This window comes from Zootoca vivipara, chromosome 5 (assembly GCF_965207765.1).
Source record: "Zootoca vivipara chromosome 5, rZooViv2.hap1.1, whole genome shotgun sequence".
Lineage (NCBI taxonomy): Eukaryota > Metazoa > Chordata > Lepidosauria > Squamata > Lacertidae > Zootoca > Zootoca vivipara.
In genome coordinates, this window is record NC_142588.1 from 5,376,263 (window position 1) to 5,395,034 (window position 18,772).

At 44.6% G+C, this 18,772-nt stretch overlaps 1 protein-coding gene across 2 annotated transcripts in view; it reads right to left on the reverse strand.

Annotated features, from left to right (window-relative positions):
* Positions 1-3,632: 3,632 nt before the first annotated feature.
* The window catches only part of SEMA3E (semaphorin 3E), a 165,507-nt gene continuing 150,367 nt past the window's right edge, over positions 3,633-18,772 (reverse strand). For both annotated transcript variants that reach the window (XM_035138053.3, XM_035138052.3), the window contains exons 14-17: positions 16,782-16,948; positions 13,635-13,702; positions 10,235-10,374; positions 3,633-6,869 (exon numbers count right to left, since the gene is read on the reverse strand). In XM_035138053.3, the coding sequence (XP_034993944.2) occupies positions 6,417-6,869; positions 10,235-10,374; positions 13,635-13,702; positions 16,782-16,948 (828 nt within the window). In that variant the 3' untranslated portion in view covers positions 3,633-6,416. The remainder of the gene's footprint in view (positions 6,870-10,234; positions 10,375-13,634; positions 13,703-16,781; positions 16,949-18,772) is intronic.

An 18,772-nucleotide genomic window follows, 5' to 3' on the forward strand; every position in this document is an offset into this window, starting at 1 on the left:
ATGCACACACCATCTCGTTTCATTCAGTTCCCAGAATGTCTTGAGCTGGCTGTGCTTGTAGTTCCAGGGGGAACAGGCCTTTTCTGTGGTTGGATCTACACCAGGCATCCCCAAACATCGGCCCTCCAGATGTTTTGGACTACAATTCCCATCTTCCCCTGCCACTGGTCCTGTTGGATAGGGATCATGGGAGTTGTAGGCCAAAACATCTGGAGGGCCAAGTTTGCTGATGCCTATCTACACACAGGAAAAACCCCACTATGAATAAGTCAGAAATTAAATGGTTATAACGAAAGGGGGGGGGGATTTCCTAGAATTTGCTCTCTAGCACCATCTGGGGTTGCATGTTTATAATGCATTCAAAACACTAGGGTTTTTTTTTTAACTAATGTAGCTGAGTCCTGAGTGTGCTTGTGACCTAGGAATTGCTTATTCTCTAACATGAAGCAACCAAAAAATGCCTAAGATGTAATCTTTCAGAGTGCCAGTGAAACTGTCAAAGTCTCCTTGCCCTGGCCAGTGAGCATTGTGACGTTAAATCTTGCCTCACCAAATTATTATTAAATTACCAAATTATGATGGAGGAAATCAGGGAATGAGAACAGTAGCCAAGCAGAGGCTAGGTACTCCTTTCATTTTCAAATATCTAATCCAGGGTTTAGCAACTTTTTTCAGCTCTGGGCCGGTCCACCGTCCGTCAGACCATGAGGTGGGCTGGACTATATTTTGAAAAATAATATGAACGAATTCCTATGCCCTACAAATAACCCAGAGATGCATTTTAAATAAAAGCACACATTCTACTCATGCAAAAACACCAGGCAGGCCCCACAAATAACCCAGAGATGCATTTTGAATAAAAGGACACATTCTACTCATGCAAAAACACGCTGATTCCTGGACCGTCCGTGGGCCGGATTGAGAAGGTGATTGGGCCGCATCCGGCCCCCAGGCCTTAGGTTGCCTACCACTGATATAATCCTTCAAGCACCTTGACAAATAATCCATTGTGGTGGCAGGACTGGTGGAGTCATGGGAGAAACATAACCTTTTTTCTGGTCTGCAGTTCTGGTCTGGTCCATTTTGTGGTGTGCAGTTGCACTTCTGCATCAATACAGAGCACAAACACCCTGAGCTTTTGCAGGAATTCACACAGAGACAGTGGCTGAGTGATGAACTGCAGAGCACAAGCCTGGAGGGCAAGATGCTTCTGCAAAGCAGGAACTTAACGTTGTCTTTCCTGACTCTTCTGTTGCTCTCTAGGGCAATCGGTGGAAATGGAAAGGTCTTTGTGCTAGAACTTCTCTGGAAGGCATTAGGAAGCTGAAGAAGGAAGTTGCTTTTACCTATTGCTTCCACTGTTACCAGGTGCAAGTTGCCTGGTGGAGCAGAGCCGCCTAAAGGTAAAGGTAAAGGGACCCCTGACCATTAGGTCCAGTCGTGACCGACTCTGGGGTTGCGCGCTCATATCGCATTATTGGCCGAGGAAGCCGGCGTACAGCTTCCAGGTCATGTGGCCAGCATGACAAAGCTGCTTCCAAACCAGAGCAGCACATGGAAACGCCGTTTACCTTCCCGCTATAGCGGTTCCTATTTATCTACTTGCATTTTGACCTGCTTTCGAACTGCTAGGTTGGCAGGAGCTGGGACCAAGCAACAGGACCTCACCCCGTCACAGGGATTCGAACCGCCGACCTTCTGATCAGCAAGCCCTAGGATCAACGGTTTAGCCCACAGCGCCACCTGGGTCCTTGCCGCTACCTGGGTCCTTGCAAATTTTGCCTATAGCCCACAAATTCTCAATGGGATTTACGTCCGGGGAATTCCCTGGCCAATCAAGTACCTGTATTTTCTGCTCTGTCATGAATTCACCACTTTCGATGTGTGACAGGGGGCTAGGTGCTGCTGCAATATCCCAGCACCATCAGGATACCTCTTTTCCAGCTCTGGAATAACTCTCTTTCATAGAACCTCAATATATTGTGGCGAGCGCATCATTCCTTCTATTGGCTGCAGGCTTCCGACACCATAATGATCAACTGACTTTTGGTGTTTGCTTTGAGTACAGGATTACGAGTAAGATAGAAAACATGTTTTGTTTCAATTAATTTGCAGCAGTGAGACCACCAGATTGGCTCCACCAGTGTCCCCACGCAGTCCCCGGGGGTGAGCTGCTTGTGTTACTTTCTACACTTGATTCATTGACTAGGTGTTTGTTTTTAAAGATTGTGTCGTTTTCTTTCTCCTTTACGATTTCTGGAAATGCCTCCAGCCATGGGATGAAAAACAATAACAATAAAGGAAGAGCTTCAGAGTACAGAAAGGGTTTGCCAAGTTGTTCAATTGGTTTTATTATAACACTTGAAAAATAACTGGAAACTGAGAGCTTTGTCTTGCTTTTTTTCAGAAAACTCATTTCGGAATAGTAACAAGCAGCTTAAAGATAGCAAATTCTCCTGGTACATTGAAGGCTAAAGGACCGGCCCATCTCTGTCTCATCCTCCCTAAGTGCAATTGCACACAGAGGAGCACTTGGCAGGGGCCTCAAAGGATCACCCTCGGCCTTCCTGGCTAGCCACCACTTCCCCAAATCTCTCTAATGGTGAGCTTTTGGGGAGTGAGGCTCATCATTTAGCAATGGCAATACAGTGGTACCTCTAGTTATTAACTTAATTCATTCCGGAGGTCCGTTCTTAACCTGAAACTGTTCTTAACTAGAGGCGTGCTTTCGCTAATGGGGCCTCTTGCTGCTGCTGGCACACAATTTCCATTCTCATCCTGGGGCAAAGTTCTCAACTCAAGGTAACTCTTCCAGATTAGCGGAGTTTGTAACCTGAAGCGTTTGTAACCTGAGGCATTTGTAACTCGAGGTACCCCTGTAGTACAGCTCCTTTTCCTCCTAGGTCCCTCCCCCTGTTATTGTGCAAGTGGCAACAGTAGAAAATGTGCTGGCAAATCAGCCGCCATCTTGCATCCCCATAATGCCTCAGAGCTGGTGTCAAATGGTGGCCACTACAAAAAATAAAATAAAATAAAAAGATAGTGATTATTCCGAGAAAAATCTACCAAGTGACTTTCTTTTCCAAAAGAATGAAGGGGGGGGGATACTCTTGCCTTCTGGGGGAAAAAAAGGATCGCCCCCATGTTGAGGGCACTTTCCTCAACAGCTCCAGTTGGATGGAAATTTATGGGAAGATGTGCAACAGTGTATGTTAGCCTATTATCCGAACAGAACATCTGGTGTTATGTACTGAGCTGAATCATAGAACAATAGGATCCAGAATCAGCAGTCTGATTGGTCCGCAGGAGCCACCCAATCCAACTCCAGGTGGAAGTGAATCCGCAACCTGATTGGCCTGCAGGAGTAGCCAATCAGGCTGCTGGCAGAAGTCAATCCACAAACTGATTGGCCCATAGGTGTAGCCCTGAAGTAGCCAATCACGCAAAGCCCAGTGTGTAAATAATGTATATAAGCAGATGGTTTTGGGAAATGGGCATTCTTCTTCTCTTCTTCTCCTTGATGACTACGAGCTGAATAAAGAGTATGAAATTCACTCTCGACTCAGAGTATATTTCATCTGTCCATGGGTTTCATGATGAGTCCACACACAATAAAAGGAAATGGAGAATTCTGACCATTTACTTCACATTTAATTAGCCGATAACAAAGAGAAGCAGGTACTAGACAGGAATGGTATTCAACATCTACATGGACTTCCATTTTATTTCAGTAAAAGTCTCTTAACTGGCAAACCCACATTGGCAGACTCTTTTTATTCCACACAGCCTGTTAGCCCATAGGGTGAGTCTCTCCCTCTCAAAGGGGCAGAGATGTTGCCCGCCTAGAGCTTTTGCCATAATGCCTGCTCCACGCCAGGTGGCCAGCCTCGTGGCTGTAGCGGTGAGCGAACAGCACCAGAACCAATCTCATGGAACACCTGGCAGGATGGTCAAAATTGGCCTTCTGTAAAATGGGCAAGGCAATCCTAACCCCAGCTGGGCAGCAGGGGTGTGTGATGAAGTGCCATAGCCAGGCCCACATCTGCAATGGCACTCCTCATGCCAGCCAGGACACAAGGTGGGTGGTGGCAAGAAACGCTTTGCTTGGTCCAATGACGTCAAGTGATGGGTGGCCAGCTCAGGAACCTGAGTTGGCTCAGTTCCTTCCTGCAATGGGAATGAGCCACTTGGGGGGGGGGTGTCTTTCTGTGGGCTACCACCCACACTTCCACCTCCCTGCACTTTCCATAGGGAGGATGTTGAGGTCTGCATGAGAGGAGGTACATCACTCCAGCAATGGAGGTCAGAGCAGCTGTTTTGGACCGGCTGGAGGGAGACTCAACATTTGGATTGCAACCCAACCTTGCAGTGGGACTCCATTTATTAGCCAAGCCTCCACTCCAAGGTAAAACTTTTCACCCTGCATCTACTCGTCAGCAAAATGTGTCGATTGATGACCCAGTCCTGCTCAGGACTGTCTCGGTGTATGAATAAGAAGATTAATTTAGAGCACTAGTGGACTTAAAAGGACTAATTATCCTGGAGTTACCTTGGAGGAAAAAATACCAAGTTTAAACAGCAGTTGCAGCAAATGAAAGCCGAGTGGTGAGGGCAAAACCGATTGGGGATAGAAAATGACATCAAGAACATCTGAAACAATGTGAACATGTAATTTTGCAGTGTCACCTGGAAATTGCCAGAGAGAGAGAGAGAGAGAGAGAGAGAGAGAGAGAGAGAGAGAGAGAGAGAGAATAAGAACCTCTCTATAGTTTTCCTGCAGTGCTAATAATCTATTGCATCATATTGAAATTTAGAATATATATACTGCACAGAGCAGAATGAAATGCTGTTTCATTGCCACAAGAGGGAGTTCGCATGAGCTTTTGAGACTTTGCTCCTTTGGTTGGTGGTCATACCAACCTCCCAGAGAGAGAGAGAGAGAAAACATCTGGCATTATCAAATGGTACTACTTGGCTGTGGTTCAGATGCAAATGGAATCAATCAGTCAATTGTAGGAATAAGTAGCAATTTTCTTCAGGCTTTTAACAATATTGATGGCTCTAAGAACCAGGGATGGGCACCCTGTTCATCATTTCCAAATTAAGAAAATGCATTAGTGTGAGGTGGAGTGCCAAAACGAACCTTACTGTATTTGTGCCACATCTTATGAGCCTAAGTGTGATCCAGGTTGAGCCCCCTGCAGAAAAAAGATGCAAGCCCTGGGCTGATGGGAGGCAGATTATGGCGAGCAAATCCTTTGTGGAAACAAGCGTGAAGGAGGCAAGGGGTGGAGGAAATGGACGCTTGTGTTAATCTGAATGTAATTTTAGTAAATATGGAACATTCTAAATCGCATGTGCTGGGCACACAGCAATTGGAACCTAAGAAGCCCTGGTCCATCCTGCTCAGTACTGTTCACACTGATTGGCAGCAGCTCTCTAGGATTTCAGAGAGAGAGTATCTCTTCCAACCCTCCCTGGAGGTGGCAGAGATCGAACCCGGGACCTTCTGTGTGCAAAGCAGGTGCTGCACCTCTGAGTGGTGGCCCTTTGTCCTAATGGTGGCCCTTTGTCCTAGTAAGACGATTCTTCCTGGTAAGTTATTCTCCCCAAAAGAGGACACTGGAGTCAGCCTTCAGAGTTATCGGTAAACGGGACACAGAAATCGAACAAAGATATTTGGGGCACAGCTAAAATTAGTCATGATTAACTGCCCTTGGTATCAAGTGGGATTTGAGTTAGCCACAACTAATTCATTGTTTTCAATGAGATACAATCATTGTTTGCTTTTGCTATATTGTACTCAGTGTCCCCCCCCCCAGCCTTATTTGTTTTTAGTCCTTTTATTTATGACCCTTCATCATTTCTGTTCACAGCCGTGGCTACTGTCACATACTCAAATGGATTTCTGCAGCAATGAGCCCTAGAAACTGCTCTTCAGAAATGAAAACTGAAACCTGTGGGGCACAGGATATATGCCACGTCGAAAATCAGCAAGATGTTTGTGAAATCAAAACAAAACCATACATTGTTGCTTTGTGATGCTTTAGCATTTGTGTTCACTTAAATATCCCCAACAACACACTAGAATATACAGTACAAACATGGTCCATGCTTGATTAATTGGACTAAATGTTGAACACGATGATTGTCAGATTGTCCTTAAATGGAAAACTCATTGTGGAATGATATAAGTAGACCAAAGAATTAAGCAGATTTTCTTTTTTTGTAAAATGCATCTAAACAGACATGAAGTGTATAACTTACTAAAAACTCATTTCCCCCCCATTTCCAGTCTCAACGTTTCATATATATATAAACCTGTATTCGGCACTAAATCCAAGAAGGATTTCCCTTTCCTTAGGTCCAAAAAAAAAAAAAAAGCTTTCTTGAATCCGTGGGATTTCTTTTTCCCATCAAGAGTCAGCAGTGTGCCTGGGAACACGGTAATGGTCAGGTTTGACGCGCGCCTTCTTCTCTTGTGGATTGGCATACTTCCACTTGGATGGAGACATCTTCAGCTTTTTCCTCTTCTTGTCCGTGCACCACACTTTCTCACAATACTCCTCCACTCTCTGGAAGTTGCTGTAGCCTATTAGCTGCAGGAACTCCTTGTACCAAGGTCTTGAGCCCTGGGGTATGCTGCTCTGCGCCGGGCAGGGCATCTTGTGCGATGCGTCCTCCTCATAGTCTTTGTTGAACATGTCGTCCACACGCTCTTCTTCCACAACTTCCAGTGTGATCTTTCTTACTGTGTGAACAATGCTGTGTTCCACTGTCTGGCAGAAATACGTCCCGGCGTCCATCCTGTGCAGCCTTAAGAACAAGAGGCCAAAGTCCACTTTGAGTACCCTTTCATCAGTCTTCACCTGAGGGTGGGCAGCAAGGAAACGGTGTTATTCAGTGGAAATAAAGCAATACAGTAATATCACATGAATGTGGTTTTTAAAATAATATAATAATAATCAGGAGAAAGGAGGTAAAAAAGTATAAGGGGAATTAGAAACAGTACGACAGGATAACAGAATCATGGAGTTTCATTGGATTTCTGGAAAGGGTCTGGAAAGCTTATCAGGAGCAACCTGGGTGCAGAAGTTGGAACAAACTGAAGCATAATTTGTGTGCAGGCCCGGCTCTAGGGGCAGTCTCAGTGGTGCGGGGCGCCAGGGTGCCGGGCCGGTAGGAGGGCACTGCACCCGCCCACCAGGGCGGGGACGCCCGAGCGATCTCCGCGCCACGGCACCAGGGCGCCCGACCGGCTTGAGACGGCCCTGTTTGTGTGTGTTCATTTCAAACATCTTTGGGTTCAATGCAGTCAAAAACTAAGCACCTTAAGGCACCACTCATTTTAATAAGAGAGATCAACTCTTTAACTGAAATCAATGATATCTGGAGTGAAAGTTGATGTGCTCGTGGCAGATCCGTGTGTCAGAATAATCTAATCTATAAAAACTGCTTGATAACACAGCATGAGTGTGTGAGATGCAGATCTTGGGTTTTCCTGGTGGATTAGAGGCTCGACTCTAGGAAGGGCGCACAAGCTCACAGCTTGCTCCTCTGACCATGATGTGCATGACCTGCCTATTCACGTCATGTGTGAACTGGTCCACAGAGGAGGGATTACATATCAAAGAAAACTGCATCATTCCCAAGAACCCTTCCCCACAATCTAAATAAACTGGTTATTTAAAGGCGGTCTAAATATTTACAGAGCGGCTTCCGGGTTCAGCGCCAGCGCCGATCGGCGGGGTTTCGTCTCGTCTCCGAGACGGCCCGTCCCTGCTAGGAGTGGGGAGGGCAGCGAGAGCGACGCTGCGCCCCTTAGAACCTCGGGAAGGGCGTCCCGGGGGCAATTTGCTCGGCACAGCCCCAATCCGGACTCCCCAACTCTTCGGTTAGCTCTAATAAGAGCTCCGGAGCGAGGAGGGTAGAAGTCGCGGGGGCCATTTTGAGCGGCAACGTTATTCTAGCAGGGAGAAGCTTCAAGCCGAAGGCGGAGAGCGCTGGATTCTTCCGAAAATAAAACGATTGGAAAAGACTGTAAGTAACCTTACGATTTGGATTATAAAACAATTTGGATCTGGGAGAGAGGGGAGAAAAGAGGAAGCCACCCCCCCCCCCACGGCAACAAAAGAGACAGTAAATAGAAACCCGAAGCCGTAAACAGAAGATTTGTAATTCAAAAGGATCCCTCAAAGGCATCAAAGAGAATCTCCCCTTTGATGCAGGGTGAAAAGGGGAGAGAGACTGTGGTTTATGACTGCCCTGCAGCAAGAGGTAAAGGCTAAGAAAAACCTTTCTTTTCCCCGGGAGCCGGCAGCCCAGACAACCCAGTGAGTTGATCAGGATTTATAAGTCAATTTTTATTTCACTTTGTATTTCTGGATTTTGTGGAATTTCTTTTTTGGTTTAAGTGCTTGTGAAATGTGAGTTCGAACTTTATTGTTAATAAGACTTGAAGAATGCAGCCAGCTTGTTAAAATGGAGTCGAGAAAATAAACTGTGATCATATTCCACCCCACGTGACAAGTTTTGACCTTGGCAGGATTGAATTATGTCAACAAAAAAGTGTTCCCCTGAGTTCCAGTGGTCTGTTTTGACCTTAATGTGGGAAACAAGAATAGAGCTATGTCAAGAGGAGACACGACGGCAAGAGTTACAGCAAAAATTTCAGATGGTGATGGCGGAATATGATTTTTTAGGAGATGAAGCTTTTGACACTGAAAAAGATGAATGTGAGAATGACAATGATGGTGACTGTGATTTGGAAGGAAAAGATGAAGATGAGGACTGTGATGATTCAACACAAAATGAAGCACACCACGAAAAAAATGATGACTCTACTCTACAAAAAGTTGGATGGAGTGCCCTGCTTTTGAGGGGGGCACGATTGGTATTATTGGAACTCCAGAACGCCCACAGGGAAGAAGGAAAAAATATGCAGAGAAGAGAAGAAATCCAGGGGTCCTGTATGGTGGCCTGGATGGCAAAAGACTGTAAACAGGGGGTGGGGTGAAGGGAAAGTGATGTTGTGATTATAAGGATGGATTAACAGGTTTATAACTGGTCTGCTGATTTTGGAATTTGCTGGATTGGGGGGGGTGGAGCCGGTGATCGGGGATGTAAGGTTAAATTGAGAATAGTTATAGTTTTAAAAGTGAATGGATTTTGGAAAATGTGAAAATATGGAGGCTTATAGAGGGAGAAAAAATTAGGCATGGGAAGAGAAAATGGGAGTTTGATTTTTCAGTGATTTGAATATTAGATGAAAATGTTAACAATTGATTTATAAGTTGTATAAGATACAAAGGTGTATTTTTATAAAGTAAGAAACTGTTGCAGATGATAAAAAAGGGATGAAAACCGGGGAAGGGGGGGGAGGGGAAGCCCACAAAATATGGTTTTACAACTATGAATGTAAGAAATTTTTTTTCTGTTTTGTATTGTTTTTTTCTTTTTTTTGCCCTTTCTTTTTTCCCTTTTTTCCTATTTCTATTTTTCTCTTTTTTTGGTATGACAATAGATGGTTGGATGGATGGCCTCCTGCGTACTGCCCTGGTTTGCTGGAGCTCCCTGGTGGCAGGGGGGGGCTTTGGGGTCAGGGGAGGGGGAGGAGGACAGAAATCCAAGCATAAAATGGACCATCTCTGACTGTTCACATACATGGGATACTTCTGTGGCAGGGGAGGACCCATGTGGGTGGGTAGGAAGGAGGTGGAAAAGGGGTTTAAGTATGTACCGTTTTTTTTGTTTTTTTTGTATTTTGTAAAATTAATAAAAAGTATGTTAAAAAAAAAATATTTACAGAGCAACCTTTCCTTTTAATTTAAAAAGCAGGAAGCACAACACAGCGTTTCACAATATTGCACAATATTGTGATGATAAGGATACAGTGGTACCTCTACTTACGAATTAAATGCGTTCCGAACGCACATTCGTAAGTAGAAAAAAAATTGTCGAGTCCCATAGGAATGCATTGGGAGAAAAAATTTGTAAGTCGAAGCAACCCTATCTAAAAATGCGTAAGTAGAAAAAAAATCCTATCTAAACGGCACCCAAGATGGCGGATGGAGCTCTATTTGTAAGTAGAAAAATTCGTAAGTAGAGTTATTCGTAAGTAGAGGTGCCACTGTATGATGATGGCTGTAAAAAGGCCATTGATACTGGAGGATGTGAAGTAGACAACGGGGCCCGTGCAAGAGAGGTTACACCCTTCCATTCAGTGAGAAAGTACCTCTTCCTTTCGTGCTTCGTGTGCTCTCTGTACAAACCAGATGACTTTGGCCTGCAAGGTCCTTGGTATACATTCAAGGAGAGTGCTGTTGTATTCTATTCCGTACGCTAGTCGCTCTTCGGTCTTATCCAGGATGTCTCCTATAAAGAAGGAAAACACACACAAAAACCTGGTATGGTCCTTCACAAATACTTATTTGTCTTCACCCGGGCCAGCCCAAGCCATTTTGCCACCTGAGATTATAAAGATGGGCACCACTGCATCCTTGCAGGGCTGGTAGCTGCTGCCCACTGCTGGCAGCAGAGAGAAAGGGCCTCAGTTCTTGCGAGGCTTCACCAAAACTCCTGGTTAGGCAGCTGCTAGCAATGGAAGCTCAAGGGGCATGGGAGTGCCTGGCCAGGGCACCCACTCCTTCTGGCAGAGCTGTAGGGGCCTGGGCAGGCAGCGAGAGGCACTCTGTCTGCCGTCTCTCCCAATCTGTGAGGCAGGTGGCTCAGGGTGGCAAATGATAGGACTGGCCCTGGCCTTTGCACTGAGCCCCCTCTAGCCCATAGCTGCCAACCCTCCCTTTTTTTGCAGGAAACTCCCTTAATCTAAGCCACAGCTGTCAACTCCCCCCCCCCTTTTTGCTGGAAATTCCCTTGTTACAGCGCTGTTTCCCACTGCTATCTTGGATTGTTAGATATACCGTAGACTGTCCCCAGGACAGGTGAGGCTGCTGATCCCTGCCTTGTTGCATCTAGCTCCTTGACCCTTGGCCCTTCGGCTTCCTCCTTGATCCTCAGACCCTCGCCTTTGTGACGCCCTGCTTCCTGGCCTTCGATTCCTCAAGGCCAGTCTGAATGGACCATCACTAAACAACAAGCTCAGACTTGAGAACTTGGTGGGATCAAGTCTTCGGTGGCTGCCACTGAGCAAATGATTTTGTTGTCCTGAGGCCAGAAATTAGTCATCTGCTGATCTTTATAAATTGCATAAACTTGCCAAGAGAACTTGCAGCCCTTTACAAACACATGCCATGCTGAATAGAAGGCTCTTTGTGGAAGCAGTCGTCCCACAGGCTGCATTTAGTGCCAGAACCATGAATGCCTACTCAATGTGCTCCTTGAAGAATAGCAGGTGGCCCCAGCAATGTCTTTTTGTCTCTATTTTATAATTTGCCTTTTCTCCATGATAAAAACTTCAGTTTTTCTTAGAATTATGAATCTGCCACATTCTAATCTGAAGGTCTCTTGAGTATCTTACAATCCTATCTAAAATCCCAATGCATTTTTTTACAGTTAAATATGACAGTGTGCTATATATTCTACTGCCAATGTTCAGAAAACTCTTCAGAGAAATGCATCAAAACCCTAAACAGTATGGAATTTCCTCACATCACCAGACAAATGTGAAAAATATTTGCGTTGTGAAATATTTCCCTTCCAGATTCTAATCTGTCCTGCATGGAATCACAATTCCACCAAAGCTTTCTCTGGCAAGGTATTTAGCAGGAGAAGGGAGGGTCAAGCTCTTTGGGTCCGGTCCACAAAATGATGCCTGCTATCTAAATGGTGCACTTGGGAAAAGAATTAAAGAGATCGGTAATTGTGAGTTCTAGGCAGGTTCAAGGATATGAATGCATTATGCTTCTGACCCCTGCTAGCATTTCTTTCTCTCCAGATTTATATATTGCTTCACAGCTGCTTCATTGCAAATTCTCTTTTGAAACTTCATGTTGGGTCCTTGTACTCAAGATTAACAGAGGCAGAACCATTGGAGGCAAAGGCCAAGTCCAGTAAAAGATGGCTGCTACATAGAGGACAACCAGTAGCAAAGCTGACCAAACAGACAGATGTGAAAACTGGTAGCTAGAGAGAGCAGCAGGTGCTTAGGGAGACTAGGCAGGTAGAGATTCTTGAACAGAGCGGCAGGCACCTGTTAGGCTTGACCTGGAAGGATTTATTGCCAGGCCAAGTTAGAAAGAACTAATGAGTTCATTTGTCTCTCATTTGCACTGAATGCTGAGCCAAAATTTGGCTTACTGTGAATGAGTAAAAGTGATTCTGGAGAAGAGACTGTAGCTGCTTTGCTGCTCCCCAGTTCCTTTCTTGGGGTGCAGTGCTGAACTAAGTAATGATTTGGCTCAGTGCAAGGGGGCTGGATAAGGCCGAGACCCTTATTTATCTGGCCCGCAGCAACCGCTGCCCCCTGTCCCCCGCCCGCTCCTATCTGCGCGGCAGAGGGACCCGCTTCTGGGTCGGAGGAGCACCGGAAATAGCTTGTGCACAGGTGCAGGGGCCTTCTATGTGTGTGCAAACACTATTTCCGGTGCTCCTCTGACCCGGAGGTGCACTAGAAATTGTGTGTTCGCACGTGTACGGGCGCACGCTCCCCCGCCCTCCAGCCTGCTGTGCAATCGTAGCTGGAGACCCCTGGCTTAGTGTGTTGTCCAAACCTGTGTTCACGGTTTAGCTTCCCAAGATAAATCACAAGACAAACCATTCTGGGAGTCCATGTCTGCTCCTTCATGCTAAGCAAGCCATGGATTGACTTAGCATTTTAACACACACACAAAATGGCTGGCTAGCACTTAACACTAAGTCATCTCTGGGAGCTGATTTGCTCATTTGCATTAAACCATGCATTATGTGCAAATGAAGGCAATGGCAGCCAAATTAACTCACTGGTTCCTCCTAATTTGGCTGGGCTAGAAATCTAGGGCTGCTATACGTCCCGGACATTACCAGGATTTCAAAGGCGGAATTGACGTCCTGGATCTTAGACAAGTCAATAGAAAAATCAATCTTCATAAAATCGAAGTCCTCCTAAAATAAGCTTTCAGGGTGACCTGGTTTTTACTTTTTGAAATGTGGTAACCCTATAAAAATCATCCCAGTCTATAAATCCTACCAGTGACCAGGTGTCCATGTTCAAGTTCCAGCAGATCCTGACACAAACTTGCATAATTCATCAAGTCTAGCACTCAAAAGGTTTTCTCTTGACAATTCAAGAACATTGGTCCACTGAAAAAGCTACCTAAAGGTTTCATGTATCAAAGACCTTTGCCTAAGCAATAACCCAAACCATATCTCCGATTAGGCTTGGTTTATACATTTATATACAAACTTGTATTGGCAGATAGTCAGGATGACGCACCTAAATTAATGAAATCATTGATTTAAGTTCTCGTAGGGTTCTTCTTGAAAAAGTATGCATTGCTAAGTTCCCTGTATTTCAAAGGTGGGGAATCTGTGGTCCCCACACTGTTTCTGAACGACAAATCCCTTTGTACCTGGCCATTGGCCATGCTAACTGTGCCAATGGGAGCTGGAGTCTAACAGCCTCTAGAGAGCCACAGGCCGTCCATCTCTGATGGGCTGATTCACTAAAGCATTTTAACACACAGCATGAAAATTACCAAGAAATTGCTGGCCAAAGCACTGCTGAGCTGCATTTCCATGACGGACATCTTGTCTGCGGAAACGTCTAGGGAAAAGTAAAAAAAAACAAACAAACACACAATTTGAAACAATACAGATGATCAAGCTTGTGAACAGCCCTCAGAAGCCTTCCCCAATTCCGGTGGGAAATTCATAAGTTTGTGTCATCTTGAGCTCCTTTAACTGAAAATGCTCTTCTAGGGTCTGGAAGGAAAATGTCTAGTATTTTAGGGAAACCCATAAGAGGTGCTTATGGAAATTTCATTTCCAGAATCCAGAGTGGCTACAGAAGGTCTCTAATCTCTGGTATTATTAAAGGAACACCCAACCAACCTTTGAGATCGGGGATCCAAACAGCATATAAACAAACAAACAAACAAACAAACAAACAAACAAACAAACTAGAATATTGGGAGAAGCCTAGGCCAGAACCTTTCTCCCTGACATCTAGTATTCTTTGTAGATAAATTAATTAACAATTATTAGATGTGGAGGAAAAGTTCACCTTGCAAACACCCTACAGCCCAAATGGTATAGCCTAGACATAGGTATGTCATCAGGTTGAGAACTTGGCTTTAGGCTGCTTTGCCTCGAGGAGGGGACCATCCCTCTCATGTTCAATGAGCCGCAGGCCCTGGAATAGCTCTCCTCCTGTTTGCAGAGCACCTGATATAGGTGTGTTGATTAAACTCGTTTCCTTCTTAGTGGCTATTTGGTATGCAACATATTCTGCAGGAGCTAATGCCCTCTAGGCAAACAGTGTGCACCTCACGGTTAGAGATGCTTCTTGCATTTGTGGACTGCGGTAAAGCTAATAGACTGAAAATGGCCATTGTAGGGTCTCCAATCCCTAGTGAAATTAAGGCCAAGTACATGTAACTCAGCTAGAGGCATTTTTCCCCTGTTACATTTCTTTCCGCCTTCTTCCCCACTGTCACTTGCCTAGCTTCCCTCTGTGCTGCTAGACAGAAAGTTCAAATAACAATATATATAACTATACCACACACACACACACATGCCTAATTTGCAATAAACTTTGTTATCCAATCAAGGTGCACATTGTAGGGAAGGATTCTTCATATTTCCCAGTTCAGATGGGGCAATGCATTCCCCACCCCAATCACTTCCATGTGGAACAGCCAAATTCTACTTGGTTTAAGCACATGAAAAATCTAAACTTATTCTGTTGGGAATATTTCCCTGAGTGATGTTCAGGAAACGTGATGACAAAGGCGGAACAGTTTTGGAGATTCCCACTTTGTCTTCTACATTTAAACAAAATAATGTGCCACTATTGGAAAAGAATATTTCTAATCTTTGTTCTGGCCAAAATATGAGTGTAATCAAAGTTTTCCTTCATGTATTTTCATATCTCTAGATAATAGTGAAAAACTCTCTGGAAGGGATTTTGTGGGTGGATCAATCATGTGTTGTTATAATGATGTCATTTGATTGACAGGTGGCCAACCCCACCTTCATTTTTTCTTTTTTACTGTTGTTTTCATTGGTCTGGATTGGAAAGGGAGCGGCAGAAAGGGTGTTTTAGAGGGTGTTCCCCAGTTAGCGATTTTCACTTATGCATGTGGGGGCCTGGAATGTAACCCCCTGCATAAGTGGGGGGGACGTCTGTGTACTGATTTAATGTGTAGAAATGTAGGCATCTCCATGATTACACAGAAGATACATAGTGATAGTTTGGTAACAGATGCCTTGAAGTCTGTCCCAAGGATTTGGGAGTCATGTATTTTGGGGGAAAGAAAATACAATTTATGCGTTTAGGAGGGTAACCAACCATCATGCCACACTTGCAAGCTTTGACGGTCTCAGTCTAAGAAGTAGTTTATCGATTTGAAAAACACAGCACAAATTAGGTGTGCGTATATATGTCACCAATTATGCATTGGTGTGCATTTTTGTGTGAACTGGAAACAACAACAGTGAATACCAATTGTTTTCTTTGGATTGATTTCCGTTCTTCACATGGGACCAATAGGCAGATATTGGACATTTCTTTTTCCATTGAAATTCCCAGACATTCTTATTGGCTTGGTACCATTGTTCTTGAGAAATAGGTCCATCTCCCTCCCCAGTTTTCCAGGTCTGTTTCACCTTCCCCCTTCTCCCACCAACTGCTTTTAAGTGGAGGTGGGGGTGTAAGAAAAAAATAGTGAAGTCTGATCATGCTTCACACATCTATGAATCTTCAGCTCTGAGCAATCTCTTCCTAATATATCTGCTCCCAAGCCATGAAGAATATCTGATTGTAAGTTTCTTTCTTCTACAGCCAGACGTACTTCACGGTTCAATGCCTGAAACTTTTGAAACAAATCAACATTGTGGTGCTTTCTTTCTTTCTTTCTTTCTTTCTTTCTTTCTTTCTTTCTTTCTTTCTTTCTTTTTCACCCTTTAAACATTTATTATTCACTATATTGTATCTCCTGAAATATGTTCTAAAAACAAGTGAAAAGAAGTGCAGGGTACCTGACTGTAGAAGAACAATCAAACATCATTCTGCACATCACTGTACACTGATAAATTTATTTACATCTCTAAACACTGTGCTAATAAACAACTGCCTACAATGAGTTAATTCAGTTTCCTTGTACAACAATGCCCCATCTGCACTATAAATTTAAAGCAGTATCATACCATTGTAGGCAGCAATGGCTTCTCCCAAAGAATCCTGGCAACTGTAGTTTGTTAAGGGTGCTGAGAGTTGTTAGGAGACCCTTACTCCCTTCACAGGGCTGCAGTTCTCAGAGTGTTTTTACAGCCAGTCCCTCTTCCCAGGGAACTATGAGAATTGTAAGGAAGCCACGGCCGTTTAAAGTGGTACGATTCTGCTTTAAATCTATAGAGCAGACAGGGTGGAAGGGGGTAGATTTCAGGCACATAGTACTGGAGGGACCTCGTAGGGCATCTATTCTGACCCCTTGCTTGATGCTGGGAATCCAGAGCTGGTGCATTTTTTTAATGGATGGCTCTCCAAACTCTGCTAGAAGACCTTCAACAAGAGAGAGAACGGCCAAAGGCACTTCCTAATTCTGGAAGAAATGGAACCATCTCAGCCTGGTATGGAGAACCTATTGCAGAATGCGAATTTGCAGGCAAGAAAAGAGTCTCACCTCTTCGCCTGTGTTCCTGTTGGGTAGTATCTGGAACAAGAGATCCCATCCCAGGCACAGTACGGATCCCTTGCGAGGCAGCAGTCGGCGCAGGCTGTTCCATACATGTCACACTGGTGGAACTTCAGTTGTGCAACGGTGGACTCAGACCCAACATAAATTTGTTGCTGTAAGGAAAGCACCAATATTAGAGAATGTTGGAAGGCTGCTTCTGTTGAGCCATAATAGCCAGTTTCCAGAGTTCTATTGCATGGTGGAAAAGGACCAAGAAACAAAGCCTATTTAGGGGACCTGTTCTCCTTGAAGAGCAAAGACACCCTCAAAGTGTAACTTAGCTTTGGTGCAGGGAAACAAGAGGGCAGAGGCAATACAGCACCTCCAACATTTCTAAGCAAAGGCAGGACATTCCGGGATCAAATCAGAAGCCAGGATGGCTTCTGTAAATCCAAGACTGTCCCTGGAAAATAGGGGCGCTTGGAGGGTCTGGTTCCTGTGTTTCCCTAACTCAGGAGCTAGCTTAGGCCTCTCTCTAGGGCAGGGTGGGGCAGTTCAGGCTGACAGAATGGTGTCTTGCCTAAGCTCATCTTAGTCACCTGCACATCAGCATATCATCTTCGGGACCCCCCAGAGAGATTTCCATTTTGTGGCGATGCTAGAGTGTGCTGGAACCACGGAAATGCTTTGATACGATACCATGATATATACAGTGGTACCTCGGTTTATGAACACAATTGGTTCCGGAAGTCTGTTCATAAACTGAAGCGTTCATAAACTGAAGCAAACTTTCCCATTGAAAGTAATGGAAAGTGGATTAATCCGTTCCAGACAGGTCCACGGAGTACTCAACCTGAAGCGTACTTAACCCGAAGCATGGGTGTAATTGGTTCCAGAAGTCTGTTCATAGACTGAAGCGTTCATAAACTGAAGCAAACTTTCCCATTGAAAGTAATGGAAAGTGAATTAATCCGTTCCAGATGGGTCCACAGCGTTCGTAAACCAAAAATTCATAAACGGAGGTGTTCATAAACCGAGGTTCCACTGTATTAAGGTAGATAGACTACAGAGTCTGACCATTTTGCCTTAAAACACTTAAACCCTCAAGTTTCTTCAGTGAGCTGTGCTGTTTATCAACCACTGAGTTTTCATCAGGTTCCCATTTCACTCATGAATCAGGATGGTCGCTTGCTTACTTTGCAGCTGGTGTGGGACGCAACATTTAAAACAGCTTAATATAAGTGGGGGGCAGGGGATGGGGCACATCTTAATCTTTCATAGGGAAACAGTGCAGGAGAATGTGTTGATATTCAAAATTCCAGCATCTCTCCATGGAAACTCATTTTATATGGCATATTAAGTCACACCACGGTAGCAATGACATTTTATTATCAACACGGAGGCATTCTCCCACTTTCTGAAGTAAGGGGAAAGATAGCAACAGCAGCTGTAATGATCAATGCCAGTAAAATATTATGCTGTGATCCTAATTTTATTTAATGAAATTATACTGGTTTTTTAAAATGTGTACATTTAGGATTGCCTACTCAAGTACATTTTGGTTGGCCTAATAAAGGTATTGCCTTAATATGGATTATTATCCTTATTTATTGTGTTGTGGGCCAATATTGTGACCCTAACTTTTTATGTACCCCAACAGTATGCTGTGTTTATCTTGAAAGATTAGCATTGGCTCCCAGTACGTTTCCGAGCACAGTTCAAAGTGTTGGTACTGACCTTTAAAGCCCTAAATGGCCTCGGTCCAGTATACCTGAAGCAGCGTCTCCACCCCCATCATTCTGCCCGGACACTGAGGTCCAGTACCGAGGGCCTTCTGGCGGTTCCCTCGTTGCGAGAAGCCAAGTTGCAGGGAAGCAGGCAGAGGGCCTTCTTGGTGGTGGCGCCCGCCCTGTGGAACGCCCTCCCATCAGATGTCAAAGAAAAAAACAGCTACCAGATTTTTAGAAGATTTCTGAAGGCAGGCCTGTTTAGGGAGG